Source organism: Scylla paramamosain, chromosome 25 (genome assembly GCF_035594125.1).
Source record: "Scylla paramamosain isolate STU-SP2022 chromosome 25, ASM3559412v1, whole genome shotgun sequence".
Lineage (NCBI taxonomy): Eukaryota > Metazoa > Arthropoda > Malacostraca > Decapoda > Portunidae > Scylla > Scylla paramamosain.
The window spans coordinates 4,025,001-4,037,500 of NC_087175.1; the positions used below are offsets into that span (position 1 = coordinate 4,025,001).

The 12,500-nt window shown below is 40.5% G+C and overlaps 2 protein-coding genes across 3 annotated transcripts in view; one reads left to right on the top strand and one right to left on the bottom strand.

The window, feature by feature from the left end:
• LOC135113112 (tubby-related protein 4-like) overlaps positions 1 to 12,500 on the top strand; it is a 93,848-nt gene that overhangs the window by 6,174 nt on the left and 75,174 nt on the right. Inside the window, exon 2 of the mRNA XM_064028161.1 lies at positions 1,547 to 1,644. The gene's annotated coding sequence lies outside the window, so the exon portion shown is untranslated. The remainder of the gene's footprint in view (positions 1 to 1,546; positions 1,645 to 12,500) is intronic.
• LOC135113114 (DNA-directed RNA polymerase II subunit RPB3-like) lies at positions 2,419 to 10,192 on the bottom strand. Of its 2 annotated transcripts, XM_064028166.1 has the most exons (6): positions 8,769 to 10,192; positions 7,876 to 8,047; positions 7,250 to 7,430; positions 6,227 to 6,433; positions 4,645 to 4,868; positions 2,962 to 3,099 (listed from the first exon to the last, which is right to left on the bottom strand). In XM_064028166.1, exons 1-5 carry the CDS (start codon positions 8,852 to 8,854, stop codon positions 4,687 to 4,689), a joined length of 828 nt encoding a protein of 275 aa, XP_063884236.1. In that variant the 5' UTR covers positions 8,855 to 10,192; the 3' UTR covers positions 2,962 to 3,099; positions 4,645 to 4,686. The 2 variants fall into 2 exon arrangements, with proteins under 2 accessions (XP_063884235.1, XP_063884236.1); XM_064028165.1 differs by lacking the exon at positions 4,645 to 4,868 and having other exon boundaries at positions 2,419 to 3,099; positions 8,769 to 10,174.

Consider the following 12,500-nt stretch of genomic DNA (forward strand, 5'->3'; position numbering starts at 1 on the left):
AAAAATAATGGAATAAGAGGTTAATCTTGTGTTAGTCTGTGCTGGAAAATAAGGGAATATGAGGTTTATCATGTGTTAGTCTTGTGTTGTCTAGGCTACAGTGCCATTCAAAAGACTGTAGTACAACAATGTGTCTGAAAAAACTGTAGGATATTATGAAAAGAAAATTTTTGTCAGGCGGTAAAATGGTTACATATTTATTTTTTTTTATTTTATTATTTATTTGTTTACATATTTGTTTTTTTTTTCTTTATATATTTTCTTCCTTTTTATGTCTACTCTGATGTCTGTTTTTCAATGTGCACTTTTTTTCATTATTTTTAAAATTTATTTGTTTTTTTTATTTATTTATTTATTTATTTATTCATTCATTCATTCATTCATTCATTTATTTATTTTATTATAATTCATTATATTTTTTTTATTTCATTTTATATTTTGTACAGTCTAATCTGATGTCCATTTCTCCATTTGCATCAGTCACTTGCATTCCTTCACACACAGGTGTTGACAAGGCTAGCACTGTACTGACATGCTTTTAGTGGCTGCGGTAGTGTGGTGATGGCCTTTAGCCATCATAGTGTTGCCTGCATTCAGAGATGCTCTGCCCTTTCACCACAACTGTTTTCAAAGGTTACAGAGATGACTAGCTGTGTTCTTAAGTGTGTTTATCCTTTTAATAATGTAGAAATCAATGTCTCTAGATCCATAAGTACACCCTTAAAAACCCATGAAATTTCACCTTGACTATTTTCCAAGGCCACAGAGATGATTAGCCATGTTCTCCAGAGTGTTTATCTTTTTAATAATGTAGCAATCTTTTTAATCTGTCTCTAGAACCATAAAAACACCCTTAAAAAGACATGCAACTTCAACTGGAGCCTTTTGAAAGCAGTGAAGGTGCAGTGCAGAAGTGTTTCAGAATATGGTCCTGTGTGCTGTTATTGCATTGCCACTCTTGCTTACTTGTGGCTGTCTGTCTGTTCATCTGTCTGTGAATGTTCCCTGGCTTTGGGTCTGGGTAGTTTTTTTTTTTTTTCTTTTATTATTTTTTTTCTTTTTTAGTTTTGTAGTAATTTTTAAACATTTTTCACGTTTACAATAAATTTAGTCTTGCAATAGTTTATGAGCAATTCTTTACTTTTGCAAATACTGAGCATTTCTATAAATTTGCAGTAGTTTCTGAGGATCTCACTAATTCTGCAATGTTTCTGAGCATTTCTTCAGCTTTGTAACAGTTTCTGAGCATTTCATCAGTCTTGCAAGTATTTCTAAGCTTTCCTTTATGCTTGGTCTTCCTGAGATATTATTATTATTCTTTTATTGATGTATTTATTTATTTTATTTTGCAAGTGTTCCATGCATTTCTTTACTACTGCTGGTGCCTTTGCTTTCCTTAAATGTATGCGGCTCCCTTAGCTTTCCTTAAATGTGTGCAGTTCCCTTTGCATTCCTTAAATATGTGTGGCTGGTTTTGCTTTCCTTTGCATTCCTTAATCTGTCTAGCTGCTTTTGCTTCACCCTGTGCTTGCTTCCCTCCTCACAGTGGGTGCAGAGGGTCATGGTGTCCCCAGTGAGGTCCTGCCCAAGACACCTATCACTTAAGGGAGCAGGTGTCATGCAACACTAACCCTCATACTACAGGTGAGTTCTATAATATTTTTGTTGTTTCCATGATTCTATTGATAATTTTGTTAATAGGTTCTAGTCTAGTGGAAGGGTATTTTCATGATTCTGGTAATAGTTTAATACCTGAGGAAAGATTTTTAAGTCTGGAAAGCATTTTTTTTTTTGTTACAATATTTTTTGTGGTATGGAGTTTCTCTCTCTCTCTCTCTCTCTCTCTCTCTCTCTCTCTCTCTCTCTCTCTCTCTCTCTCTGTCACACTGTCACAGTAAGTCTCACCATGCTCACTAGTACAGTGGCATCACACACTCCCTGCTGCTGTGTTCACCCTTCACCCTCAACTTTAACACCTGGGATGTGGTGATAATCCATAAAGTGTCAGATTTTATAGGCAAACTGTCAGCAGATCAGTGGGTTTAAAACTGAAGAAAACTAAAAAACCATGTGTAAATTGGTTACACGACTTCTGACTGCACTGCACCTTAAGACAACATAGTTACAAAAATAGTCTCAGCTAAGCATTATAAATCAACCAACATTCCAGCCAATTGCTGAATCATAACCTTTTTTAACCCTTTCACTGATACTTGGCACACCTTCCCTGCATCCTTAACTATTCTGACATATTTCATCTACAGCCACATCCAAACATTATACTGGCTAGAAACTGCAAAATCTGTTCTTCTTTCTCCTCTTCTTTCTTGTTGATGTTTATAACGATTTCATACTTTGCTGTTAGTGTTGTGAAGTGTTGCATATTGCTGTGAAAGGGTTAAATGAACTGCACTGAGATATCTGATTGGTGGACACTTTCTTTATAGTGAAGAAATGTTTACACACATCCACAGTAACAATATATACCGGTTGTAATATTATGAAATTGTCTGCAAAATTTTTCATGGAGCTTATGATGATTTATGGTGATTATTAACATACTTAGTGACACAATCGGTGTAATGAAATTTTAAATGATCCCTTTAAAGATAAGATGCAACATACAATAACTTATAAATATAGAGAGATGAAAAGGAAAAATGAGGAAGAAACAAAGAAAAAAAAAACTGACGGGAGATTGTGACACACCAAAAAAAGAAAATGAGAGAAAAAGTGCATAGGAGAGAAAGTAAAAAAAAAAAGTGATAGAAGATTATGACACCAAACTATAAAAAGAGAGAAAAAATAAGCGCATAGGAAAGAAAGAGAAAAAGACAAATAAAATACATGACAACACAAGATGAGAAAGAGACAGACAGGGACAATGATGGTGACAATGGTAACGACGACACAAATGTTAGTTGATAGCCAGAGCGTCGCTCTGCGCCTCCATACTGAGCTGATTCTGCAGGTCGGACAGCTTCTTCTTGAGTGCCGCAATGCCCATCAGGATAATGTTCTCAGGTTTGAGGGAGCCAGAACTCTCCACGTTGAAGAAATACTTGTTGGGTTTGCCTGATGGGTCAAAGTCTGCCTGGGCTGGAGGCATGGAGAGAAAAGGGAGGATGAGGGAAAGTAATTGCTGTTTTTATCTTATGCACAGAGGCCAGTCAAGAGTGAAAAAAGCAAGAGAGAAAGAGAAGGGTGAAAAATACATCCACTAATACCTGCTCCTAAAAAGCTGAAGAAAGAGATGTCTAAAGCAATGCTAAATGAAAAGTAATACTTATGTTCTATAGTTTTTATGCATGGAGGCCAGTCAAAGATGCATAAAAATAAGAGAAAATAAATCCACTAATTTCCCATCCAAAAAAAGCTGAAGAGAAAAAGGACATATAAAGAAGAGGTCAGTTTAGCTTCAAAGATGTGATACTCCTCTTCTCTGTTAAAGTCATGGAAAGGAGGCAAAACAGAAGCAGGCAGAGTTGCAGCATTTACCAGGGAAAGGGATGGAGGGAAAAGGATGTATAAAGAGGAGAGAGAATTAGGGAGGAGAGTGTATACAATAGGAATTAAATTATTGAGGAGAATGGTTAGGAAGTGTGCATATAAGAAATGTGACTAAGTATTCTGTGTAGGAGAATGGCTAGAAAAAGTGTATACGAGAATGAAATTACTTTATAAGAATGATTACAGAGTGTACATATTAAGAATGAAATTACTCTGTGTAGAACAAGAATAATTTTAAGATTGCCCTATAGCAAATTACTCAGTATTATCATAAGGTGAACACATGCAGAGTCAGTATACAGCTCCCTTCCCTGGCCTCCTCTTCCTTTGTCCTGCCAAGTGAAGGTGTGGGAGGCTGCTGGGAGAAGGCATGAGGGCAAAAACTCAAACATTATCCTAAATTAGCAAGCACTCAAGATGTCTGTGAAGGGTTTTAGTTTCAAGCCACAAGATTAAGTATATAGTGAGTTATGAATACTGACACACAAAGCCAGAAAAGATAGGAAATGATGGAAAAAAGAGCATAGGAGAGAGAGAGAAAGAGAGAAAAGAACAACAGAATATGTGATGATGAGATGAGAGAGGGGCAATGAATCATGTGGATGAATTAGGGAAGAAAATCATCAATTTCTAAATGTCCTGAGAATGTCAGCAAAATCAATGAACTTTTTATAAATAAGGGATTGAGATGAAATGACAATGATGATAATGAAATGAGTAACTTATATTACTCTGACCCAGTGATGTGTCTCCTGTGTCCTATATTCATTGAGACACATTACTGGTCTTAATTATTACATGCAAACCTTGACACAAATGACTAATGCAATAATCACTCGACACACAATTAGTCAATTAGTGGCGGTAACCCCCATGTTTACTAGAGCCTTTGGACACACTCAGGAATTCAGTCATGGCATTTTGTTGAGAATTAAACCACTTAGTAAACTGGGCTAAGTGTGTCAGTACCAAAACGCAGTCACTCCATCAATCCAGCCCCAGTGGTCTTCAATCACTGGTGTCCTGTTACTGAAATGCACTCAGTAATCCAGCTTGTGTTTTGTTAAGTCTCAAAACACACACAGTCAATTCAATCCTCAAATGGAGCACTCTTAAATCAGTCAGGCATTAAACCTTGTCTCATTTTCTCTTGGTGTCTTGCTTTCCTCTTCAGTGTTAGTTAATGGTGAGTGCATCAGTTTGTGCCTCCATGGTCAGCTGGTTCTGGATGTCAGACAGCTTCTTCTTGAGCACTGCAATGCCCATCAGCAGCAGGTTCTCAGGTCTCAGCGCTCCCGAACTCTCCACATTGAAGTAAAATTTGTTGGGTTTGCCGAGAGGGTCAAAGGGTGCCTGTGCTGTGTGGTGATTGGTTGGTTGGTTGATTGATTGATTGACTGATTGACTATGCACAGCAACAACAATCACACACCACCACACATCAATAATATCACCCATTAGAAAATAAGAAGCCATATTGTGAAATGTTTCAGCATTTCATCTCAGCCATTTCAACAGGCTGTAGTGGAGATTACTGGAATTCTCAAAGATGCTATAGATAGTTTGACAAAAATTCTGTATCACCAATAAGAAAAAACATCCACAAGAACACAAATACTCAACTCTGTGGCTTTTGAAAACAGTCACAAGGCATCTAAGAATGCTGGTCAAGATGTAAATGGGATAAAATACCATAAAAGCAATGTGATATTCACATTAGTATTATGAGAAAGTTCCTGCAGCTTATAGACAAAGTGACCTGTAGTGATACTGTGACCTCTTCAGACTCAAATAAAAATGAGCTTAAAATTCTCAACTAAGAGAAATGCACTGATACAAATGTGCTTTCCTGTAAATGTGACAAGACACCTGAGAAACAATATATAAAAAGGGATAAAATAATAAACTGCACAATACTGGAACTTAAACATGGCTGTAAACTAAGTTGATTTACAAAAAATAAATAAATAAATAAAACAAGAAACTACATAATACTAAAACTCAAGGTGATTACAACAGAAGCTGATACCTCCCCCCAAAAAATAAATAAATAAAATAAATAAATAGATAAAAAAAAAATATTCAAGATTAGAGCTAAACATAACCATAAACTAAGCTGGCACATGAAAAAAAAAAAAAAAAGGGGAGAGATAAAGCAAGGAACTTCACAGTATTGAAACTTGTAAAAACAAGAAACTTCATGGTATTGAAACTTGACGAGACTACAAAAGAAGCTGAGAAAATTAATGAATCAATAAATATAAAGAATAAAAAAATAAATAAACAATAAAAATAAAGAAAAGAAAAAAATATACAAAATTTAAATTATCGTAACCTAACCTAACATGCTTACATACTTAAGCTGGAAAAAAAAAAAAGACAAGAACTTGCATAATAATACTAACACCAACCCAACCTAACACGATGGCAAACTTAACAACCCCCAAAGAGAGAGAGAGAGAGAGAGAGAGAGAGAGAGAGAGAGAGAGAGAGAGAGAGAGAGAGAGAGAGAGAGAGAGAGAGAGAGAGAGAGAGAGAGAGAGAGAGAGAGAGAGAGAGAGAGAGAGAGAGAGAGAGAGAGAGAGAGAGAGAGAGAGAGAGAGAGAGAGAGAGAGAGAGAGAGAGAGAGAGAGAGAGAGAGAGAGAGAGAGAGAGAGAGAGAGAGAGAGAGAGAGAGAGAGAGAGAGAGAGAGAGAGAGAGAGCTCCCCTACATACGTGTATTTTCATCCAGGTTGGAGTATTCACTCTTGGGCCACTCCTCAGGCTTGGGCAGGAGTGTGTGGCGGAGGGCATTGTCTGGGTCGTATTCGAAGGCCACACTGCTGGTCGGGTTCCACTTGGCATGCTCTTTGCCGAACCCCTTGACAGCGTAGGCACGGAGTCGCAGCGCCTGGCCCTTGCGAAGCTTGACAATGAGGATGTCTGTGGTGTGAAGGAGGCAGTGAGGGAGTGGAGCGTGAGGGGGATGAGGAGCCGAGGAGTGGTGTGAAGGGAGATAAGGAATGATGAGTGAAAAATGGGAAAAGAACACCAGACACAAAGCAACGAAGCAGTAAGAAGGATGGAGATGAAAAGCAGAAGAGTGACATGATGTGAGGCAAGAAATGATGGATTGAAAGTGACAAAAAAATATCAGATATAAAGAAAAACAGCCTGTAATGTGAGGGAGGCAGTGAGAGTGAGAGGGATGAGGAGCAAAAGAATGGCAGGAAGGAAGACAAGGAATGATGAGTGAAAAATTACAAAGGAACCCTAAATACAAAGAAAATCATCTATAAAGAAATGTGTATGGTGTGGGGGAGTGAAAGTTTGAGAGATGGTGAGAAGGAGAAAACATATCACAAGGCAACAAACCAAAACATAAAACCATACAAAACAACACCAAAAAACAAAGAAAATAGGCAGAATAGTACAAAAATAAAAAATAAAATCATACAAACTACATCAGAACTGAACAGAAAAGAAAAAAGAAAATAATCATACAAACTACCAAGGCAAAAAAAACAAAACAAAAAAAAAAAAGAACTACACAAAAAAAATGGAAAAAAAAAGGACACAATAAATTAAAAGATACATAAAAAGCACTCCCCAAAGAAAATGAAAGAAAACGAGAATTCAACATTAACACACACACACAAAAAAAAAGGAAAATAAATAAATAAATAAATAAATAAAACACACAAAATGGCACACATCCCCAAACCCCACCAAAGAAAATGAAAGAAAATGATTACTCACCATCACTCTCGCCATACTCGCTAGCCTCGTCCTCACGGTGCCTGGAGGTGACTGGGATGACCCGCGCATCAGAAGACTTGAGGTCGGCGGTGGTGATCTGCCTGGTGTGGTCGTCTTGGCACTTAACATCCAGGGTAAACTCAACAGAACACTCAGGACAGTAGTCGGTGCATGAACAGTCCTATTGGGGGTTAGAATTATCATGTATTTGTATTGATGTTAAAATTATATACAGTGATGAGAACAGCCTCAGAAAATACTCTGAAGTTAAATAGTGTATGTAGCTTATTAAATGTTACTTGTACAAGGAATGGGGAGAAAACGAAATGGTATACTATTACTAATGCCTTGAGAAATTTAAGCTACAGAACTTAATCAAATGGAGTAATTGCCTGCTTGTCAACAATAAAAAACCCATTCCCCATCCATCCATCCATCCATCTCATCCACACACCCTGATGTACTTCATCTACTCAGTCTGACTATAATCCGTTCCCCATCCATCCATCCCTCCAATTCACACCCACCACCTCATCCATACACCCTGAAGAACTGCATCTACTCATTCCAACTATATAATCCACTCCTCATCCATCCACCTCACAACCACTACCTCAACCACACACCCTGGAATACTGCATTTGCTCAATCCGCTCATCCGAGGTGAAGGGGATGAGGCCAATGCGGTGAGCGATGAATTCATCACTGAGCACGGTTGAGTTCTCCTCTAGTTGCACCCAGTCAATGGCGATGGTTGGAGTCTCTGCCATGAGTATGCGCCGGATGCTGTTGGCCACGCTGCCAGGTAATAGGGGAAATGTTACTGTGATTACTTGGTGGAGGTTAATGTTTTTTTGTAAGGAATTATAGCAATGAGTGATGGGATAATTGTTAGTTTTGTGATTATTTGGTGAAGGTTAATTGATCGTGTAAGAAATTAAAGGGAGGAATGATGGAAGAATGGTTACTGTGCTTATTCAGTAAAGATTAATTGTTAGCATCAGCTATTAATGGGATAAATGATGAAAGATTGTTACTGGGATTATTAAGAAGAGCTTAATGATTAGAGTAATTGATTAAAAGAACTGAGCTAAGAGTGTGAGTGATGTGTATTTGAGTGATGCTTTGTCTGGGCCATCTCGTGTGGAATTGCTGGCCTGGTATATAAAACAAAAGAAATGAAAAAGTTGGAAGCTGTAAAAAAAATGGGTAATATTGAAATAACTATTTTTTCATCAGAGGGCTAGGTTGAGTTAGGTTTAAATTCATTTGGGTTAGGTTTACATTAATTTAGTAAAATAATTTTATGGTACTCGAGGAGAATGTGGATTCTCCACGGAAATGCACAGCTGGCAACTCATTCCAGCAGGCCACAGGACCCAACCAAGCGGGACCCAACCACGCTCTCCACGAGTGCCAGCTGCTGAAAACTGATGTACAGGAGCTCTCTCTCTCTCTCTCTCCTCTCTCTCTCTCTCTCTCCTCTCTCTCTCTCTCTCTCTCTCTCTCTCTCTCTCACCTTAGGTCGGTGTCTTCTATTGAAAACTTGATGTTCTCCTCCGTCAGCTCCATCAGGTTGAGGGAAGGCTGGTTGGCGTAAGGCATTTTGAGGACTGAACTGTTAACCTTGTATTAATCTCTCTCTCTCTCCTCTCTCAGCTATTTGTATTAATCCCCTCTCTTCCTCTCGCCTCTCAACTCCTACTCTTCCTCTTCCTGTCAGCTGTACCGCCGTATATCGCGGGTACCTTCCCTCTCACACCGGTGGCTTGAGAGGAAGATCAGAAGCTACGCGTGGGGTTTGTTTATCAGTATTGGAGGATTCGGCGCCTAGTGTTGGTAGTCTTGATTTTGATGGTACGTACTGTTCAGGTGACTCAGGGAAATAAGAAACTGATTAAGGAAGAACTAGTACAGTATAGTAGATCACAGTACATGAAAAGAGGAGGAGCATGGGATTGGGGGTTGGATGAAGAATAGGTGGGGAGGAAAAGAATTTTAGGGAGAAAAATATTTGGGCTTTGACCCAGGTGCAGATAGACGTCTTGGGATTGGGGTTAGGGTACTCGTTCCAGCTTCACTCTGGGCACGTGCAGTCGCAGTCGTTGTCACGTTCTTATATCTTCATGTCCTTCTTGCACTTGGGGACGTGTGTATACAGTTTCCCGAGCTTGGGAGTCTCGAAGGTCTCGCTCGCAAACAGCTTCTTCCCAGGCACACTACGTCCGGCCAGCAGAATGTGTTTTCGGCTTTGAGGCTTTCTGTGTGAGCTCGCGCAAACTGAGAAGGATACCCGCCAGTTCAAGGAACGGGAAGATGACCGTTCTTCCTGCGTGGGTCTCGGTGACGTCCTCGGTCATCGTCTCCGCTTCTTTGGTTTCCGTCTGTGTGACAACTTCTTCCGTCAGGATCCGGATCTTCTTACAAGTCTGCGTTGGCGCGTCTTGCTTTTATGGAGCTGAAGGGGCAGGGGCGACTAAGGCAGGTAGGGTCACTTTCCTATGCCTTCTCTTCCGCTTATTCGACGGCGGAGCCGCTGGCACAGGGGATTGCTGCGCTGCTGGAGGGTCGCAGGCTGGTTGAAAGTCCGCGCGGGTAGCAGGCTCACCACACCATCCCATCCGCCAAGAACCCACACGAGCGGAAGGAGGAAGCCTCCTCACACGCTGGGAGCAATGCCGGGCCCATACATGATGCTCGCCTCCGCAGTTCAGACAGCAAACCTCGCTGCTCTCGCCAGCCTTCAAAGCGTCGAGACACTCCAGGGTGCAGTGGCGCTGGCTGCACACGCAGCTCACTTTCCCTCATTACAGGAATACTGCACACGCCCGCGAAGGGGCTCAGAACGTAACTCCTAACGGAGAAGATGTCCCATAGTCCCAAATCGAGGATGTCAGGAGTTAGGGAAAATTTAGTGTATCCAGACCTATAGTTCGGTTAGTTTCCATGCAATTAATGATTATATTCTGAAACACTTCGGCGCCGCATCTCCACAACACTGAAAAGGCTCCAGTTGAAGATACACGGTTTTTTTTTTTTTTTTTTTTTTTTTTACCTCAAGGTTCTAGTGGCAGATTAACAAAATTTCTACATTATTAACAGAAGAAACACTTTTGAGAATCGGCAAGTTACCTCTGTGGTCTTTGAAAATGGACGTGGTGAGAGAGCAAAATGTTTCTGAATATCAAGTGGTGGTGCCTCCAGCTTGGCCGCCCACGGAAACGAGTTGCGAAGTTTGAGTCGGTGTTTTCATCTTGTGACACCTCCCCGATGTTTCTCTTAACTATCAATCTTCTCTTCTCTCTTCTCCTCCAAAACAGACATAATATTTGTTTGGTCCTCCCGATGTTTTTCTCCTATGTAATAGTCTCCCTGATATTTAATGTTCATCCTCTGTATCTCATCGGAGTAGTGGTTATTTTTCTCAGCGCTGCCACTGGTCTTAACCGCGTCTCCCAGCATGGTGGTGAAAGTTTACATTTGACCCAGTGCAAGCATGTGATGTGGCTCTGTGGTGAGGTGAGAAGAGGGTGATCTCCCCGCGTAAGGAATGTTTCGCATTCTTTGGATCTTTAACAATTCTAGTTCCTCGTATTTTTTAAAGTAATTCTAAAACCACTTCTTTATGTTCATGGTTGCAGCTTTTATAATAATGTCAACATAGGCTCTGGTGCAAAACTCAAAAGGAGGGGAAAAGGAAAAGGTAATGAAGGAAGAGGAAAAGAGAATTTTTCGTCCATATTCTATATGAATCAAATATTTAATTTTGGATTTCACTAACCAATTACGCTTTTAGTGAATTTTTAGATATGTTAACAACTATAATGAAGACAAAATATGCCGAAGTGTAACTACCTGACTTTGCGTGTTCGTCTCGGCTCCGTGGACTGTGTGTGTGTGTGTGTGTGTGTGTGTGTGTGTGTTTCAAACATGGCTGTGCGGTGATTCCTTAGTGCGATTACGACTCGTGACACTTGTCAGAAAAGCTGAGGAACATACAGGAGATGCATCGCGTGGGCCGTGGTTTTCAGGCCTCAGTTTCTCTGCTGGTGGTGGAGGTGAGAGTGTAAACAAGCCTGGGTCTTCAAATACGGTACACGATAGGAAAAATAGTACACAAACACACACACACACACACACACACACACACACACACGTTCTATAATCGAGTGAAGTTTGACTACCAGAATTCCAGATAAACTTGATTTAGCATTAATGGACTTTTCATTAGCTATATAGGACGGTACACACACACACACACACACACACACACACTCTCTCTCTCTCTCTCTCTCTCTCTCTCTCTCTCTCTCTCTCTCTCTCTCTCTCTCTCTCTCCTATGCATTCCTTATGGTGTTATTTATTTATCTCCCCATTTATTCACTCTGTATCGTATTCTTGATTTTATGATTTGCGTGAATTACTTTTTGTCATTTATCCACCAGTTCGGAAACCCCGCCAGATGCTGCATCCGTTCTGAGAGAGAGAGAGAGAGAGAGAGAGAGAGAGAGAGAGAGAGAGAGAGAGAGAGAGAGAGAGAGAGCATTGTTTTGTGGCCAAGAAGTTGCGAGCACATTTTGTTGTCATTCTCATTGTACTGGCATCACGACCCTCCTCCCCCTCTTCCTCCTCCTTCTCCTCCTCCTCGTCTTCATCATTTCCCTTCTCTTCCTGTTCTTCCTCGTATAGTTTTCCTCCTCTTCTTCCTCCTCCTCCTCCTCCTCCTCCTCCTCTTTTTCGGATGCTTTCCCGCTTTATTTACTTCTCTTCCACTCTCTTCTACCTCTTCCGTTCACTCTAAAAATTAACAAATTATTTTCCTCTTCTCTTTCTATCCTCTTCCTCCTCCTCCTCCTCCTCTTCCTCCCCCTCCTCCTCCTCCTCCTCCTCCTCCTCTTCCAGCTACAACGAAAAAAAGAAAAAGAAAACAAATAAAAAGAATACGAGGAAAAACAATAAGAAGTCCCGAGGGGAAGATTGTACCGCGGAAGGGGAAAACAATGCTGAACTCCTCCTTCTCCTCCTCCTTCTTCTCCTCCTCCTCCTCCTCCTCCTCCTCCTCCTCCTGGTTGTCGTGAGGGGAGGAGGGAGGCGTGAAAAGTGTTATTAAGTGAGCCTCGTGGAAGGAATGGGTGATGGAGAGGTGATAGAGGGTGGCAATGATAGTGGTGGTGGTGGTGGTAGTAGTAGTAGTAGTAGTAGTAGTAGTAGTAGTAGTAGTAGAATTAGTAGTTGTTGTGGTGGTGGTGGT

Bases quoted from the DNA above. Each gene is read 5' to 3' on its own strand.
- LOC135113114 (XM_064028165.1), bottom strand. From the start codon at position 8,854: ATGCCTTACGCCAACCAGCCTTCCCTCAACCTGATGGAGCTGACGGAG. The intron at 7,431-7,875 runs GTGTGTGGTTGA...AACCCCCAATAG, and splicing joins AGCAAATGCAGTATTCCAGG to GACTGTTCATGCACCGACTA. The intron at 6,434-7,249 runs GTGAGTAATCAT...TTCACACCACAG, and splicing joins CGAGTATGGCGAGAGTGATG to ACATCCTCATTGTCAAGCTT.